The sequence below is a fragment of the Podarcis erhardii genome (genome assembly GCF_964252035.2).
Source record: "Podarcis erhardii genome assembly, contig: HAP1_SCAFFOLD_540, whole genome shotgun sequence".
Taxonomy (NCBI): domain Eukaryota; kingdom Metazoa; phylum Chordata; class Lepidosauria; order Squamata; family Lacertidae; genus Podarcis; species Podarcis erhardii.
The window spans coordinates 1,928-20,996 of record NW_028292917.1 but is presented as its reverse complement, the minus strand read 5'-3'; the positions used below and the strand labels follow the sequence as shown (position 1 = coordinate 20,996).

The 19,069-nt window shown below is 43.0% G+C and overlaps 1 protein-coding gene across 1 annotated transcript in view; it reads left to right on the top strand.

Annotated features, from left to right (window-relative positions):
* The window catches only part of LOC309334351 (uncharacterized protein), a gene marked incomplete at its 5' end in the record, with an annotated part of 30,807 nt that extends 12,180 nt beyond the window's left edge, over window positions 1–18,627 (top strand). Inside the window, 4 exons of the mRNA XM_081882334.1 lie at window positions 1,111–1,232; window positions 10,511–10,638; window positions 12,945–13,195; window positions 17,631–18,627. Of these exons, the coding sequence (XP_081738460.1) occupies window positions 1,111–1,232; window positions 10,511–10,638; window positions 12,945–13,195; window positions 17,631–18,268 (1,139 nt within the window). The remainder of the gene's footprint in view (window positions 1–1,110; window positions 1,233–10,510; window positions 10,639–12,944; window positions 13,196–17,630) is intronic.
* Between the last annotated feature and the right edge of the window lie 442 nt (window positions 18,628–19,069).

The following is a 19,069-nucleotide window of genomic DNA, read 5'->3' as shown; positions in this document are numbered from 1 at the left end:
ACAATAAAACAAGTTTAACCACATCAGTTAACAAACATGGATACCTATGCTATCATGTTACTGCTTTAGTGAAATAAATGGTTTAAATTGTTATGAAGGAAATGATTATTTTTCTCCTTCCAATCAAGTACAGCAGAAAAGTTGTCCAAATAGAAAGCGTTAAACTTATTAACTCTCACCATCATTTCATCATTATCAATGTATTTCTAAGAGTAGAACCAAATCAGTTATTTTTCATATAACTGTAAATGCTACTCTGAAAATTTATTCTTCCAAAAATGAAACCTTCATCTGGTTGTAAATATTAAGATTATACCAGCAATAAACACCTAGTCTTATACACGGAAAGGTACGGTAGCTTCTCATAAAAGATATATGAAAGAATCCTAATTTAACAGTCGTGATGAATTATGATGGCTGCCTTCCTCATGGACAAGTAACCTAGAACAAAAAACATTTTTCGCTGTTGCTTGTGTGGGGAAAGCATTTCATTTTAATGGCCTGTTCCTTCTGTTTTCTTTTCCCTCTTCTTTTCCCTCTTGTGGTTTGTGTGCTTCAAATGGTGGCGGTCTGTCTCCCGGATCTCTTGAATGAATGAATGAATGAATGAATGAATGAATGAATGAATGAAACCTTTATTGGCGTCAGCCATAAGATGTAGCACCGAAGGAACATGACAATATACACAGAGCAAAATAAAGTCAATGATATAAAACACAGTTTAGAGCAGGCATAAGCAAACTCTGGCCCTCCAGATGTTTGGGACTACAATTCCCATCATCCCTGACCACTCATCCTGTTAGCAAGGGATGATGGGAATTGTAGTCCCAAGCATCTGGAGGGCCAAGTTTGGCCATGCCTGCTCTTAACTAAGTGGTGGCCAAACTTGGCCCCCTCCAGCTGTTTGGGGACTACAACTCCCATCATCCCTAGCTAACAGGACCAGTGGTCAGGGATGATGGGCATTTTAGTCCCAAGCATCTGGAGGGCCGGAGTTGAGAGTCTCTCCTTCTCTCTCTGTCCTCTTTCCCCACCTGCTTTCCCCCTCGGCGATCTGTTTGCCCTGCCAAATTCCCAACTTTATAGAGTATCTCCTCTGTCCCCGTTCAGCTCCCGGCAGTGCTGTCAGTTCCCCGGCCCACGCACCCAAAGTGCCCATGCGCAGCCGCAGCACAGACCGACTGAAGGCGGCCGGCTCTCCGTCGGGAAACGTTTCGCCAGAAATGCCGCAGGTGGGTCGGTGGCGTTTGGGTCGATGACCGCAGGCGGGTAGTTGGTTCAATAAAAATACCAATGGCTTCCTCAAAGCTGATGGATCTCTTGATAGTTTTGATAGGGCAATAACAGTGCTTCTCTCACTGCAGTTTTAAGGAAGATGTCCCAGATACTCTTAATAGTACAGTCCTGTTTCTGAACCTTCTTCTCTATTTTTGTAAAAAAAATAACAAAATTGTCCAGCAGCGCCTTAGAGACCTACTCAGTTTGCTATGGGTTGAAGCTTTTGTGTGCAGGCAAATTTCTTCAGATACACGGAAACAGAAGCCCCCAGACCCTTATATATAGTGGGAGGGTGGGGCGGGGTTTTCTCTTGGAAGGGTAGTAGGAGATGGGTGATTTTATGGTTCCAAAATGGAAACCTTCCTCTGTTTGTCCATATTAAAAGAATGCCAGCAAGGTTGAACCTTTCTGGAAAAAAAGGGATTTTATGGTTCCAAAACAGAAACCTTCCTCTGCTTATCCATATTGAGAGGATGCCAGAAAGGCTGAACCTTTCCATAAAAAAGGATTACAGACCTGCACCTCCATGATTAATACTTGTAGTCAATATGGACAAGCAGAGGAAGGTTTCCATTTTGGAACCATAAAATCACCCATCTCATACTATCCTTCTGAGAAATACCCTACCCCACCCTCCCACTATATATCATGGTCTGGTGACTTCTCTTTCAGTGTATCTGAAGAAGTGTGCATGCACACAAAAGCTTATACCATGCATTCTCAACCTGTGGCTTATACCCAGAACAAACTTCGTTGGTCTCTAAGGTCATACTGGACCATTTTTTTATTTATTTTCGGCTATTTTTGGTCACCTGCATACTCTCCCTTGCTTTTTTCCTTTCGGACTAATTGCAGTCGTTCACAGTCACCCACAGGTTGACCATATCCACTGAGTCCTACTACCCTTTGGAGAAAAACCTCGCCCCACCCTCCCACTAGCTATCAGGATCTGGTTAATAATAATAATAAATAATAAACTTTTATTTGTATCCCGCCCTCCCTGTCCGAAACTGGGCTCAAGGAGGCTAACAAATAGGTAACACTGGTATAAAATCAAGCAATAATGAAATTACTGTATTTTTTGCTCTATAAGACTCACTTTTTCCTTCCTAAAAAGTAAGGGGAAATGTGTGTGCATCTTTTTTCTCTTATTCTTTTTTATTAGTTATTTCCAAAAAAACGCACAAGGTAACACACAAATACAAAGAAAATACACAGAAAAGAAAAATTAAAAATAATAAACAGCAATTATCATTTCCATATCATCCATATAACATAGTCGTCTCTTACGGGACTTCCTTCAGCCTGTCCGTAAATCATTCGAAGCAATAAATAAAATTACACGTTTCATTACTTATATTGTCATTATACCGATTCCTAATTCCTGTTTGCTTTGCACAATAACTCTTAGTCTTTCACAGTGCGTCTCTAAATCCCTTTAGCGTTATTTGCCCTTCACTAATACATTCCAGATAATCTACATACTTTTCCCAATCTTTGGTGAACACTTGGTCTCTTATGTATCTAACTTTTCCTGTTAATCTATCCAACTCTGCGTAATCCGACAACTTAGATCTCCACTCCTCCACCGTTGGGGTTTCCCGTAGTTTCCACTTCTGGGCTAATACTACCCTTGCTGCCGTAACCGCATAGTATACCAATCTGCGATCTTCCTTTTTTATCTCTTGTCCTACTATCCCTAGAAGAAAGATTTCTGGTTTCTTTATGAACGTGTACTTTAATATCTTCTTCAATTCAGTGTGTACTTTCTCCCAAAATTGTTTCACCCTTCTGCACTCCCACCACATATGGTAGAAGGAGCCCTCTATGTCTTTACATCTCCAGCACTTATTATCCACCTTATACATTTTTGATAATTTCATGGGTGTCAAGTACCACCTATAAAACATTTTCATAACGTTTTCCCTTATCGAAGTACACGCCGTAAAGTTTACCCCCTCCTTCCAAAGTTTCTCCCAATCCTCAAACTGTATACTATGACCTATATCCCTTGACCAATGGATCATCACCGATTTGACTTCCTCGTCGCCTAAATTCCAGTCCAACAGCATCCTATATATCTTAGATATAATTTTCACTTTATTATTTATTATTTCTGTCTGGAATTTTGAGTCTTTATCTGCATAACCTCTTTCTTTGATATCTTTACTAAACATCTGATTCACCTGATGGTGATGTAGCCAATCGTAAACATGTTCCTTTGTTTGCTCATACGGTTTTAGCTTCCATTTCCCTTCAACCTTAGTTAGTAGCTGATCATAAGTTGCCCAATTGCTTCTCATATTAGTGGTTTTTATACTCATTACTTCGAGAGGTGAAAGCCAATGTGGTGTTTTCGGCTCTAACAGATTTTGATATCTTTCCCAAACTTCGATTAGCGGCCCTCTAAAAATGTGATTTGCAAACCCCTTGTGTACTTTCCTTTTGTTCTTCCATAAATACGCGTGCCACCCGAATCTATTATCGAAGCCCTCTAAGTCGAGCAGCTCCGTATTCACCAATTTTACCCATTCTTTTATCCAACATAAGCATGATGCCTCATAGTACAGTTTCAGATCCGGCAGGGCAAAGCCCCCTCTTTACGTCTGTCAGTATTTTGAACTGAATTCTGGGTTTTTTGCCCTGCCATATAAATCTTGAGACTATCCTTTGCCATTCCTTAAAGATTTGACTCCCTTTGATTATAGGGATGGTCTGGAATAGAAACATCAACCTTAATAAGACATTCATCTTGATTACATTAATCCTTCCCCAGAATGACAATTTTAGCCCTCCCCATTTCTCTAAATCTTTCTTTATTTCCTTCCACATCGGCTCATAATTATTTTTGAATAAGTCTATGTTTTTGGGTGTTAACCAGATGCCGAGATATTTGACTTTTTTGACCATCTCTATCTGCGATTGTTGTTGGATTGTTTCTATTATCTTTGGGTCCACGTTTTTTCCTATCATTTTCGTTTTTGTCTTGTTTAATTTGAAGCCTGCCACTTCTCCAAATTGTTCTATTTCCTTTAATATTTCCCCTATTGCCGTTGCTGGTTCTTCTGTCATTATTACTAAGTCGTCGGCAAAGGCTTTGGTCTTATAAATATTCTGTCCTACTGATACTCCTTTTATATTCTCGTTTTGTCTTATTGAGTTCATAAGGACCTCTAACACAGTTATAAATAGTAATGGAGAAAGCGGACATCCTTGTCTTGTTCCCTTCTGTATCCTTATCTCCTCCGTCACCATATTGTTTATGATCAATTTGGCCTTCTGCTCTGTGTATATTGCTTTTACCCCATTAAAGAAATCGTTACCCACATCCATGTGTTCTAAGTTCTTCAACATAAAGTTCCATATCACGTTATCAAATGCCTTCTCGGCATCTACAAACACCATTATAGCTTGTTTGTCAATCCTAACAGACAGGTATTCTAGCATATTAATTATATTTCTTGTGTTGTCTCTCATCTGCCGACCTGGCAGGAATCCCGCCTGGTCCCTGTGAATAATTTCTGATAGCAAAATCTTCAGCCTTCTTGCCAGAATTCCTGCAAATATCTTATAATCTGTGTTTAGGAGTGAAATTGGTCTGTAATTTTTAACCTGGGTTGGATCTGCATCCTGTTTGGGGATAAACGTAATATATGCCTCTTTCCAGGTCTCTGGGGTTTCTCCTTTCTTTAAGATATTGTTCATAATCGTTTTTAGAGGTCCCACCAAAATAGATTTCATTTCTTTGTAGTAGCCGGCTGTAAATCCGTCAGGGCCTGGTGCCTTACCCCTCTTTAAATCTTTAATTGCCTCCTCTATTTCCTCATTTCCAATTGGTGTATTCAAACGTTGCTTTTCCTCTATTGAGATTTTTTGCACCCTTTTATCCTTCAAGAATCTCTCTATCCTCCTTAAACCAACTTTCTCTTGATCTTTATACAAATTCCTATAATAGCTGAGGAATTCGCTCTTAATTCCTTTGGGGTCGGTTCTTTCTACTCCCTCCACTGTTATTTTATTAATTACACCTTGCTCCTTCCTTTTTTTGATTTGCCAGGCAAGCCATTTGCCTGATTTATTCGCAAATTCAAAATTTTTTTGCCTTAGTTTTTTAATGTTCCATTCCACCTCTCTATTTATTATTATAGCAAACTGGGCTTGTAGAATTTTAATTCTTTCCTTCGCTTTTTGACAATTTGGTTTTTGTGATAGTTTTTGTTCGTTAACCATTATCTGTTTTAGAATTTCCTCTTTGTTTTTCTCTCTATTCCTATTTTTGATTGCATTCTGTTGGATAAAGAACCCTCTTATTACAGCCTTACTCGCATCCCAGACAACGCTATCCTTTGTTCCTTTATCACCATTATCTTTAAAATAATCTATCAGTTTTTTCTGTGCCTTTTCCACAACTTTCTGGTCATCTAAAAGGTGGTCTTTTAATCTCCATCTGAAGGTTCTTGTCTCTAGGCTTTCCAGTTCCAGCTCTGTTGGGCTATGATCTGAAATTACTTTTGGTCTTATTTCTATTAATTTAACTCTTGGACACAGTTCCTTTGAGACCCATATCTGGTCTATGCGCGACAGCGATTGGTTAGGCTCAGAATGAAAGGTGAATTGTTTGTCAAGCGGGTGTCTGAGACGCAAGATGTCCACCAGATTACAATTTTCTACCATGGAAAAGAAGGTTTTTGGTAACTTTCCTTCTTTGCTTGTTCCTTCTCTTTGTCTATCCATTTCTAGTGAAACAACCCCGTTCATATCCCCCATTAAGATTATTTTTTGGTCCACAAATTCCGTCAACTTCTCTTCTAATCTTTTAAAGAATTCCGTTTTACTACCATTTGGGGCGTATAGCCCCACTACCATCAGCTTTTCACCTTGCCAGTTAATACTGACCCCTATCATCCTCCCCTCTTCATCCTTGAATATTGTTTTAGCTTCTATATTATTTTTAACATACAGTACCACACCTCTTTTCTTTACCTTGTCTGAGGATTCAAATTCCTTTCCCAACCTTTTGTTAATTAACACTTTCCTATGTCTTCTAGCAACGTGCGTTTCCTGTAGACAGATAATGTCCAAATTTTTCTTTTTCAAATATTGCTCAATTTTATTCCTCTTATTTTTATCGTTCATCCCATTAATATTCCAGTTCCAGATTTTTAATCCCATAATGCTTAACTTTCACTTCAGAAGTTAAGTTTTCGCCTGAATTTTATTCGAATTCTCTTTTCCTTTAAGGATTCCCTGAGTCCTCCGCTTCCTCCTCTGCCTCTTCGCCCGATCTACTTCCTCCTTCCTCCTCCTCATCCCCTTCTCCTAACTCTCCTGATGGGGCCCCCTCATCTCCTCCAACCCCCGTTCCATTTACCTCCACTTTAAGTTCCTTGTACTTCCTCAAAAACTTCCCGGTTTCTTCTTGACTTGACAGCTTGTGCCTCTTACCTCTATATACAAATGATATCCCTTCCGGGAATTCCCATCTGAATTCGATCTTATTTCTTCTCAGTACCTGCGCCAAGGATTTATAGTGATCTCTTCGTTTAAGTAGTCTGATCGGGACATCTTTAAAAATAATTATATAATTCCCATCTATATTCAACCTCTTTTCTCTATTCCTTTGAAGGATCCTATTTCTCATTTCTCTATCCTTGAATGTAATCAGACAATCACCTATAAGTTTCCTTCCTCTTGTTGTGTTAACGCGCATTCTGAATGCATTTTGTATATTATTGGCCATTTCCTCCGCTGGTAAACCCATCCATTCTGCTAACTCCCTTGTCAGTCTCTCTTTAATATTTTCATTTTGGGTCTCTGGCACAGCTCTAAATTTCAGATTAACCTCCCTCTCCCTCAGTTCATTCATCACAATAATGTCCTTCATCTCTTCCTGAGCCTTATTTAAGTCCATCATTTCAGTTTTAATCCTTTCTTTATCCCTCTTAATATCCTTTAATTCTATCCTTGTCTTCTTTAACCCTTCCTCTGTAAGCTGCGTTCTCCTAAATATTTCTTTTATTTGGCCCTTAAGTTCGTTAACAGTCTCATCCATTTTTTTATCCATTTTCCCGATCCTGTTATCCACTTGCTCTAATTTATATTCTAAGTTGGCTTGGCTTTGTTTGATCTCTGTAAACATCTTCAAAATATCCGACTTAAAGTCTACCTCTTGCTTAGTGCCCCTCCTATCCCCAGGGGTCCCGCCATTCGTTCCTTTTTTCCCTGTATGTGACATCTTAAATACTTATACACTTTTATCTCCCCTTGTCCCCGATAATTTCTCGCCCCCTGAGTTTGTTTCAGATGATTTCCTTTATACCGCCCGCTTTGTCCGTTTTTATAATACCCTCTTTCTTTCTTTAGTGTTACTCTTCAGAATTCCCAATTCTTTATATATGTATTTTCCCAACAGTCAGTATCGAAGTCCGTATATATAGAATCGATATCAAGTTCTTACTGTACAGTCCTCTTCCTTCAAGGCGGAATGCTCCAATGTCGGGGGTTTGTCCTGCCTCCAATCAGGCTAGTCCATGTTCCATAGTAGATATACGGGGGGGGTCTTAAAATAGGGGGTGGTGAATAGAAGAAGGAGGGGAGAAAAGGAAAAGGGCAGGGGGAGCGGAGGCCAGTCTCAAATCACACCAACCTCATTTTAACACAAGAGGCCGTCAAACCAATATACACTGACGCCAGTTCCCAAAGTGTTCCCAGAAGCTCCCAGAAGTTCAAAAACCCTAGTCTCCAACCAAAGGAAAAGAGATGGAGAACAATATGCGTATTAGCTCCAATATAGATATTATCACTGTCCTCTTTCTGCTTTTCACAAACTCACGCACAAAAAGTCTCAAATGGCGGCGGGGGTTTCTCTTCCGGCTTCGTTCTCCTGAATTCTGACGCTAAGATAGAGATACACCCCTTCTCCTCTTCACAGCCTCCGGTTCACCAAAAACGCCAAGTCCTAATGCTTTGTCTCTGGCCCCCTTTCTTCCCTCTTCCTCTCCAGCGTGCTTTTCCTTCTATTCGGCTTGTTTGGAGGGAGGGATACAGAAAGGGAAACAGCGTAACCGCTAAGGCGACTCCCTTTCTCTTTTCCCCGCACTGGCGTCTTTCCGCGTCTAAATTGATTTCGGCTATCAGCTGAACTCCGTTTGTTTCTCTTTACTCTCTCCGAGACTTCCTTATTCTTTTTATCTTAATTACAAAGTTGCAAGTGTCGGAGTTCTTTGTTCTGAGAGCGTACTGCTCTCCCTGCAAGCTCAGGGCTTCGCTATCTGAAGGTGAGTAATGGCTCCCCCTCGACCGCTAGACCTCTCCGCCCACGCTCTTCGCCTCTTCCGAGGTTACCTGGCAGCCGGTTTGGTCTTTCTCTGGCCGTGCCGGGGACTAGACTCTCTGAACACCCTTCAAGAGAGTTTTGGGGGGTCTCCGCGCCCTAGAGTTGCCCCCAATCCTTCAAAATAGCTCGAGTTCTCCCTCCCGGTGAGAACCCTGCTTGCACTGAGATCGCAGCACGGCGGAAGTCCAGCCGAAATGTGTGTGCATCTTATGGAGCGAATGCAGGCTGTATAGCTATCCCAGAAGCCAGAACAGCAAGAGGGATCGCTGCTTTCGCTGTGCAGCGATCCCTCTTGTTGTTCTGGCTTCTGAAATTCAGAATCTTTTTTTTTTCTTGTTTTCCTCCTCCAAAAACTAGGTGTGTCTTATAGTCTCGTGCATCTTATAGAGAAAAAATACAGTACCTCCTGAAAACAAGTCAGGATCAAATTCAAATCCAATTAGATGGCTTTCCGCAGGATTAGGGTTGGGAACAGTAAACGCTCATCAGGCCCAACTGCGCTGCTCTTATATGGGCCTGTGAGAATGCTGGGAGGCCTCTTTCATGCTAGTTCTTATATAGACTTCGGTTTCTGTGTATCGGAAGAAGGGCACATGCCCACGTAAAGCTTAGACCCAGAACAAACTGAGTTGGTCTCTAAGGTGCCACTGGACAATTTTTATTATTATTATTTTTTTACTGCGTTAGGCCAACACAGCTACCTACCTGAATCTTATATTTTTGTGTTGGTTTATTCGGTCTTTTTCTGTTCAAACTGAAGAGCTAATATACTTAACAAGAAAGTTCTTACAGGGCTGGAGGGAGAGCCTTATATTATAACAACAACAACAACACCACCACCACCACCACAGTGGTACCTCCGGTTGCGGATGGGATGTGTTCTGGAGCTCCGGTCGGATCCCGAGGTTTCCACAACCAGAGGTGCTTGTTCTGTGCAGGCGTGCGGCGCGGTAGAGCGCTTCTGCACAGTCATGCGCGGCGAAACGCAGAACAATACTTCCCGGTTTGCTGCATGCGTATCCCAAAGAATACGTAACCAGAGGTGCACGTAAGTAGAGGTACCACTATAATAATAATAATAATAATAATAATAATAATAATAATAATAATAATAAGGTACCTGTGTTGGTGTGACGCAGTAGAAATTAATAAAACAATTAAAAAATTGTCCTGTAGCACCTTGGAGACCAAGGTGCTACAGGACAATTTTTTAAAATAATAATAATGATGATGATGATTTATCCCTCCACCCACCTGTCTGGGTTTCCCCAGCCATTTTGGGAGGCTCCTAAGGGCAGTGTGTCTTTCAGGTAGCGTATTTGAAGTCCAATACTGTCATAATCTATGAATTTAACTTAGAAATCCTTCTGTGCCATGTCTTTGGGAGATCAGGTAGGTCCTTTGGCCGGAGCTCAGAACACCTAAAGCAGCTTCACATATCCTGTATTCAGCTGCGGAATTGTCCGAATTGTCATTGTATTTTAATATTCTGCTGGAAGTGGCCCAGGATGGCTGGGGAAGCCCAGCTAGATGGGCAGGGTATAAATAATATGTTGTTGTTGTTGTTGTTGTTAATAATAATAAGATGAAAGATATTTTTATTTTTATTAAAAGATGATCGAAAAAGAACTCCCTTAAGAGAATTAAGTATTTTCTCTTAAGACAGTCTTTAAAAGAATCTTTCCCCAATTTTTTTAAAAAATAATTCCAGTAGCACTTTAAAGACCAGCTAAGTATAAGCTTTCTAGGTTGTTGTTGTTGTTGTTGTTGTTATTATTATTATTATTATTGGATAATTTTACAATACAAATTGCTTGTTGCTTTTCTTATTTCCTTATGTCCTGATTGCCTTTTAGAAAGTGGTAGCTTACCAGTATGTGTCTGTTATTCCCGCAGAAATCGGAGCCCGCAAAGCAGCCCTCGTCTACCGGTAGACGCGCTCCGTCGCCATCTTTGACCGGTCTCAGGCGGTCTCCCTCTCCTGCCAACGTGGGTAAACGCGCTCCGTCTCCAGCCGCAATCAGGTTTCTATTCATCTCCTCTTCATGAACTTACTCTAGAGTCAAACCAGCTTGGTCCTCCCTGCCCCCCTTGGTTGTTCTCCTCTTCATCAACAAAGGGACAATTGCGTTTGAGCTCTCAGGACGTTTCTGAGCACAATTCAAAGTGTTGGTGCTGACCTTGAAAGCCCTCAACTGCCTCAGCCCAGTAGACCTGAAGGAGCGCCTCCATCTCAGACGCCGGGGCTCCTGTCCCAAGGTTCTTCTGGTGGTTTCCTCCCTGTAAGAAGCCAAGTTACAGGGAAGCAGCAGAGGGCCTTCTTGGTGGTGGTGCCCGCCCTGCGAAATGCCCTCCCGTCAGATGTCAAGGAAATAAACAACTATATGACATTCAGAAGACATCTGAAGGCAGCCCTGTTTAGGGAAGCTTTTGATATTGGATGAATCATTGTATTTTAATATTTTGTTGGAAGCCGCTGGCCACATGACCTGGAAAAAATGTCTGCAGACAAATGTTTGCTCCCTCGGCGAGTAAAGCGAGATGAGCTCTGCAATCCCAGAGTCCTCTGCAACTGGACTTAACTGTCAGGGGTCCTTTACCTTTACGTGAGCAGAAATGCTATGTTGTTATGGACAGGAGCTGCCAGAACTGAGGAAGTGGGGGTGGGTTGACACCTTGGTTTGTAAGCCTTCCTGTCAAATTCAGTGGGGTCAGATTCAGCCCATAATCTTCCTTTAGCTTCTTGCATGTGGTAGTATGAAATACAAATAAAAATTTAATAATAATAATAATAATAATAATAATAATAATAATAATAATGATAATATTGATTTATTTATTTATACCCCGCCCATCTGACTGGGTTTCCCCAGCCACTCTGGGCAGCTTCCAGCAAAAGATTAAAATACATTAATTCATCAAATATTAAAAGCTTCCCTAAACAGAGCTTCCTTCAGATGTCTTCTAAATGTCTGATAGTTGTTTAATTTTTTTACATCTGATGGGAGGGCGTTCCACAGGGCGGGTGCCACCGCTGAGAAGGCCCTCTGCCTGCATCCCTGTAACCTCGCTTCTCGCAGGGAGGGAACCGCCAGAAGGCCCTAGGGAGAGGGACCCTCGCATCTGGGATGGAGGCGTTCCTTCAGGTCTACTGGGCCGAGGCAGTTGAGGGGTTTCAAGGTCAGCACCAGTACTTTGAATTGTGCTCAGAAATGTACTGGGAGCAAATGCAAGTCTTTCAGGACCAGTGTTATATGGTCTCAGCGGCCCCTCCCAGTTCCCAGTCTGGCTGCCGCATTCTGGATTAATTGCAGTTTCCGGGTCACCTTCAAAGGTAGCCCCACGTAGAACACATGGCAGGATTCCAAGTGAGAGATAACCAGAGAATGCTGCACTGTGGCAAGACAGTCTGCGGGCAAGTGGGGTCTTATCCTGCGTACCAGATGGAGCTGCCCTGGAAACAGAATGGACCTGCGCCTCCATGGGTCCAAGATCACCCCCAGGCTGCGCAGCTGGTCCCCTTTCCCCCCAATAGAGTACTTCTGTGTTGCCAGGATTCAACTTCAATCTGTTAGCCGCCATCCATCCTCCAACCGTCTCGGACACTCACACAGGACCTTCACCGCCTTCACTGGTTCTGATTTAAAAGAGAGGTAGAGCTGGGTATCATCCGCATACTGATGAACCCCCAGCCCATCCCAACCCCCCTGATGATCTCTCCCAGAAGCTTCATATAGATGTTTAAAAGCATGGGGGAAGAGGCACCCAACAAGTGAGAGCCCAGGGGTTCCCCCCCCCACACTTTCTGGACACGGCCCAGGAGGAAGCAGCCGAACCACTGTATTACAGGGCCCCCAGCTCCCAGTTTAGGTATGATTTCCCTTGCTAAGTAGTTCTTAAGGCTATTGAAATATACAGTAATTTTCTAAGCTCTGTTGATCCTTATAATTTCGGTGAGTAAAGATTTCTGAGCAAATTTCCCTCTTCTATTTCACTGTTGTAAAAAAAGTGCTGTAAGGGGTAGTAGACCTGGATCTATTTAAATGCAGCCTTAACCCCAGAGTCAGAACTTCCTATCTGGACTAAAGAATTAGGAGCTAAGGAGTTGCCTGCCCCAGAATACACTGTAGTTTTCCATGTATAAGACTGTATCCCCCCCCCCATTTTGTAAGTTTAAAATTGGGGTTTGCCTTATACATGGAATGTTGCCATTATTTATTTCTTCATTTTGGGCTCAAAAAATAAGGGTCGTCTTATGCACGGGAAAATATGGTAGCTGTACATGTTTCTGTGCCGTGCAGTTCTCTGATTGATCCCTTTTTCTCATCAGACAAAAGTCTCATCCAGGTTCACCCAAAAGACAGTGGCCACCATCTCCTGTTTTGGTCTCCAAACCAGCACCAATTCAGCGCCCGTCCATCACCCCGAACGTCCTTAATGTTGCCAAAAAGCAAAGTGACCCAGTGTGCCGACCAAAGGAGAGGTTGGAGGATCCCGAGGGTCAGGATCCTGGCCCGGCAGCCATGCTGCACCCCTCCTCAGAGAGAGAACTGGTGGCAGCTGCTCCAAAGACCAAAGAAGGTAAGAGAACCTGTGCGAAAGGTGATCCGCTCGCCTGTTGATCCACCCTTCTCCCCTTCCTGGGTCTAGCTCAAAGGTTTTTCTCACTGGAAAGAGTAATAATAATAATAATAAACTTTTATTTGTATCCCTCCCTCCCCAGCCGAGACCAGGCTCAGGGCGGCTAACGTCAAATATAAACTCTGATATAAAATCAAACAATAATTAAATCGCCTCTTAAAAACAAGTCAGTATAAAATGGAAATAATGGTTGCCAGAGCCTTTGGAGGATGATGCATTTATCTGCTGTTACAGATGAGCTTTCAGGAATGTCCCATGACTAAATGTGGTCAAACATGTATAATACTGTTGATTTATGCATTATGTTGACATTTATTTTCTCAGCAATTCTAGTCAGTGAACAAAATCAGCGCAGTTTCTTAATAGTTTTCACATAGGAAGCATAAGGTGAAGGTACAGGACCCCTGTGCTGTTCAGTCCAGTCCAAGGTGACTAGGGTTGCGGTGCTCATAGGGGTTAGGGACAGGGGCTAGAGATAGGGATAGGGGTTAGGGATAGGTAAAAATGTCAAGGACCCCTGGAGAGTTAACTCCAGTCCAAGGCAACTATGGGGTTGCGGTGCTCATAGGACCCTCATACCTATGGGATCGTCTCTCCTGGTATGCCCCGCGAAGAACCTTAAGGTCCATAAATAGCAATACTCTAGAGGTCCCGGGCCCTAAGTGTCAGGCCTGGTTGTTGTCCTCTTCAGATCACCACACAAACGCTTCTTGTTCTTTTATAAAACTTTTTATTGCGTATTAACAAAACAATCTTATAAACAGTTCTTAACTATTATTCCTCAGAGTCACTTCTTTCAGATACCTTCTGAGCTCTGCTTCTCCGTGACCAGCCACCCTCAAAATGGCGAAGGCACCCTTCCCTTCGCTTTCCCCCTCTTTTTTCTACCCTCCTGGCTAGAGCTGGCCTGTATCTCCCCTCCTCCCAATCTGAGCTAGAACTGAACCCTTGCCTTTCCTGGGAACAGCCGGTCCCTCCCTGTTGTTCCTCTTGCTCCCTTCTATTAGATTCACTGCTCTCCTCCCCCCCCCCCCTTGGGGAATGCTTTCTCCCTCTGAGAAACTGGAAACTCCTAACTCTAACTCTTCCCTGACACTAAGGAAGTTAGATTAGCCTCAACCAGAGCCAGGGCCTTTTCAACTCTGGCTCCAGCCTGGTGGAACGCTCTGCCTCATGAGACCAGGGCCCTGCGGGATCTAATTTCTTTCCGCTGGGCCTGTAAGACAGAGTTGTTCCACCTGGCCTTTGGCTTGGAATCAGCCTGATTCACTTCCCCTCTTTCCTTTTCCTTATGTGATGGAACCCCTATTTGGGACTTCCCTGGCTTTTTTCTGGCCCACGTAGGACCAGTCTGGATAGTTGGCCTTGATGAAGATTTGACGTTTTCTCTCCCCAAACAGTTTTTGATCTGGGCTTCCACTGAAATGAGGCTTCATTTTAAGTTGTATTTTAATCCTGTTTTTAAGTTGTATTTTAATGAATTGTTTTTATACTTTTATACTTGACGTTAGCCACCCTGAGCCAAGTCTTGGCCGGGGAAGGCGGGGTATAAATAAAATAAAAAATAAATAGGGTTTAGGGATAGGGGCTAGAGATAAGACTTAGAGGTAGGTAAAAAGGTCAAGGACCCCTGGACGGTTAAGTCCAGTCCAAGGCAACTCTGGGGTTGCAGCACTCCTCTTGCTTTCTGGCTGAAGGAGCCGGTGTTGGTCCACAGGCAGTTTTCTGGGTCATGTGGCCAGCAAGACTAAACTGCTTCCGGCGCATGGTGGAAACCAGAGTGCACGGAAACGCTGTTTACCCTCCCGCCGCAGCGGTGCCTATTATCTACTTGCACTGGCGTACTTCCGAACTGCTAGATTGGCAGGACCTGGGGCAGAGCGACGGGAGCTCAGCCCGTTGCAGGGATTCGAACTGCCAACCTTCCAATCGGCAAGAACAAGAGGCTCAGGTGTTTAGACCACAGCGCCACTCGCATCCCTATAGGAAGCATAGCAGGTGATGTATGAATGGTTTTTGTTTCATCAGAATGAGTAATAAAACACAATGACGGTTTGACTTCTTATTGACTTGTCTCTGCATATATTTCTGCTGGCAGCCAATAGTCTCAGGGCTTTAGATACAATATTCTCAGCCTTTACTATATTCCATTCTTCGAGGGCTCTACTTTCCACTAATCATTTAAAATAGGAATCAGTGAGAAGACGATCCCTGCTTCTTAAATGCTCCTTGGTCTTGAACATTAAACTTGGTCGTGCAAAAATAGCACACCTACCCCTTTGATTTTTTTTTTTTTAATTAGTAATTGGTAATTTGGTGTTGTTTTTATCACTTGGCATTCTGTAGACTTGTCTTCACATCAACACCCTAAAGCAACTTGCTGTATTTTTCCCAAAATAGTTCAAAATTGGAGGTTGTCTTGTACACAGAATGTTGCCATTATTTATTTCTGAATTTGGGGCTCAAACAAATAGGGGTCATCTTATACATGGGGGCATCTTATACACAGGAAAATACGGTATTCTGTACTTTTACAGATTTATACTGATTTGCCCAATAGGCCCAGGTTCTGTTATGCCCTTGTTGACTTCCCAAGCATAACCACATCTTACCTCGTATTCATCCATACCAGTGTTTTCAGCACAGTAGTCTTTCTGTCCACATACTTTGTGCAGTACAAAATGTACTATTTATGTGAATGAAATTTAGCTCTTTGAATCAAGTAGTCTCTTGCCTCAAAAACAATCTGTATTGTGCCCTTGAAGGTTAATGTTGTTTACACTTTCATCAACTCAATAAATTTATTAGATTTTCATCAGGTGCACCATCAGATTTTCAAAAGGACAATTGGTCAGTTTTAAACTTTGACATACCAATGTTGAAAACCAATGTTCTGACTGTATTGCAAAATTTTGGAACGAGGCTCAATTTGAAAATCAATTAACAAATATATATTAGTTAAGTCTTTATTTCTCATGTCTGATGCCTCTGGAACACCACTAAGTTGGCACTTCTGAACTTTGTGGTTCTACTAATATGAAGGGGGGAAATGGATTTCTCAGGTGTTGTGATCTCTGACTTAGGAAGAGAGCGGTGTAAGTTCCCCTGAAAAGCTGGTTTCATTGTATGCACAGTTGCTTAGGGGACGAAGAGTCACTTTTGGTCCCCCCTAGGGAAACTTAAAACAATGCGGAATGAATGCCTCAATCATCTCCCCTCCTTGCCCCGGTGCGCAAGGAGCACATCCTCTACCCTTCTGAGCAGGATGGACACACCCTCTGTCACCTCTCAAAAAAGAGACATTTCGGATGAGATGTCCTGGGCATTTGTCTCCCTGGAGAAGGACTTAGGGGCTACCTTAGCAGAAAAAGGAGTTTGACCCAGGCACCTGGTGGAGGCATCTCTCTCTACAAACAGCCACAGGTGAGTGGGTTGCTTGGCTGCTACATTCGATATCAAATGCACGTGATTGGAAGCATGATTCTCCTGGAGGGCTTCCCTCCAGGTTAATGCTTTAGGCTGATTGTCGTACGACTAATCCCTTTCGCGCAAATCTTAATCGTTTGTCTCCCCCGCCCCTTAGCTATTACGTAGAGCACACTCAGTGTTACGTCAGGCACGTCCAACAGGTAGATCATGATCTACTGGTAGATCGCGGGGTGTTCCTGGCTGGTATCTGGTCTCCTTGTCCCCAATTTTTTAAAAAAAGAATAAAAAAGCTGAACTACTGCTTCCTTCCTAATAAAAAGCTTGACCACTGTGAGTTCCTAAGAAAAGCTGAACAACCTTGCCTTTCCCAAAAACACTCAACAAACTTGGCTTCCAAAGAAAAGCCTAACAACATTGGCTTCCTAAAAAAAGCTCAATAATGTTGCTTTTCCCAAAAAGCTTGGCAACTTTTGCCTCCTAGCAACAAAAAGTGGACCATCCGATAAAGTTCTACTATTGGACTGCAGATTCAGGGCCCTAAGCTGTGTTTTATATAATCGACTTTTGATTATATTCTGTGCATATCGCAATGCTCCTTCAGTTCCATTCATTCATATATTCCGTTTCATTCATTCATGTTTTATTCATTCATATATTCCATTCTATTCATTCATTTGCTTCTGAAAAAAAAGCTCAACAACTTTGGCCTGCTCAACAACAACAGGTCGATCCCTGCCAGTTTTTTTACACTGTGAGTAGATCACAATCTACTGAGAGTTGGACGTCCCTGCTAGTCTAGTACAAGTCTGAATAGTTTGTCTTCCCCTCCCCTTCGCTATTACGTAGAGCACACTAAATGTTACGTGTCGACTAGCTCTGTTTGACAATATTTCACCTTCTGCGCAAATACGCTCCTGGCTTCAGACACGCATGTTTTCCTTTGCAGAGCCTCCGGCCTCCTACACCTTCCTACCTGAGTTGCCACCCTCCATCTTCGGCCCCTCGTCTCCTGCTGCCTCGCCTTTCTGCCCTCAGGATTTCCAGCCCGCCTCCTCCGTCGCAAGGAAGATCCTTTTCGGATACGATCCGATGTCCCGGATTCACGCTCCCTCTCGCTCCTCGGGCGACTCTCCTACTACCCCTTTCCACACCGATTTAATGGATGGCACCTGCTCCCCAAGCATGCTTCCTCCGCCTCGGGATCTCGGGGAAGACCAGGGAGCTAAGGGTGGTTTCCTGCGCAACTTTGCTCTGGAAGCTTCACGGCAGGGAGATGGGGCGGCTGTCAGCCCTCTCAGGTGCTTTAATTTCCCATCCCCTCAGAGGATCGGCCCAGGTTATATTTATACCTCCCGTTCCACTATTGGTCGGAGGTTGCCAAATAACCAGCCGGTGACTATGGCGACAGACCCCTATGTTCTGGAGAAATTGCTCCACACCTTCCAAACCATGCGGTGCAGCGTTGACAACATCAGCCAGGAGCTCAGGGTGCTGAACACCCACCTAGCCGATCTCTCGCACCACTTTAGCACACTGCCTCTTCCTAGCCACTCTCCTCACAATGGCCCCGAATACTATGGCTGAAGAGACTGAGATATCCCAACCTTTCTAGATCAGGCCTTGTGTGCTTGGACCCCTGTCAGGCTTTGACTGGGAGGCACAATTTCTTGACAGGGAACAGCTCTTCCCCTTCATCCACCTATAGCTTTGAACAGCCAGGGAAGAGACCATGGCGGCCTTGTGCATTTATAATCCCAAGGTACTGTACTAGCCTCCGTCACATGACTTGGGGGAATGCTTGGCACCATCACATTAATATGTCTACTTTCCTCAATTTGATGCTTCTATTGCCATACCACTTTAAATCAAAAGCAATGCTAGAAATTGTCTCCAGTGGTGTACGTGTGTGACCTTTGCCAATTAAAAATGTCTCTTCAAATGCACAGAGCAGTCTTCTTTTATTTTAGCCGTGTCTCAGTAAGTGCCATGCATATTAAAACACTGGTGGTCCTTCCAAACAATATCTTGAGAATTTAGAACAGTAGCACTGTCCATGATAATAGTCCAACATGTACCATTTTTTTCCTTGTCTAAGACTAGGGGTTTTTTTTACCAAAAAATTAGGTTTAAAATTGAGAGCTCGTCTTATACACAGGTAGTGCTGAGGGGTATTTTCTTAATTTGGAGTCCCCAAAAATAAGGGGGCGTCTTATACATGGGGTGTCTTATAGTCGGAAAAATACGCAATATTGTGTTACATTTTCTATAGGATAAGGGTCGGTGGGTTGATCTGCTTAGGTGCTGCATTATTCAGACTTGAGAGCAAGAAACTTTTGAACCCAGGAGCAACTAGAAGCTCTACAAGTCTCTTAGTTGCTTTACCGT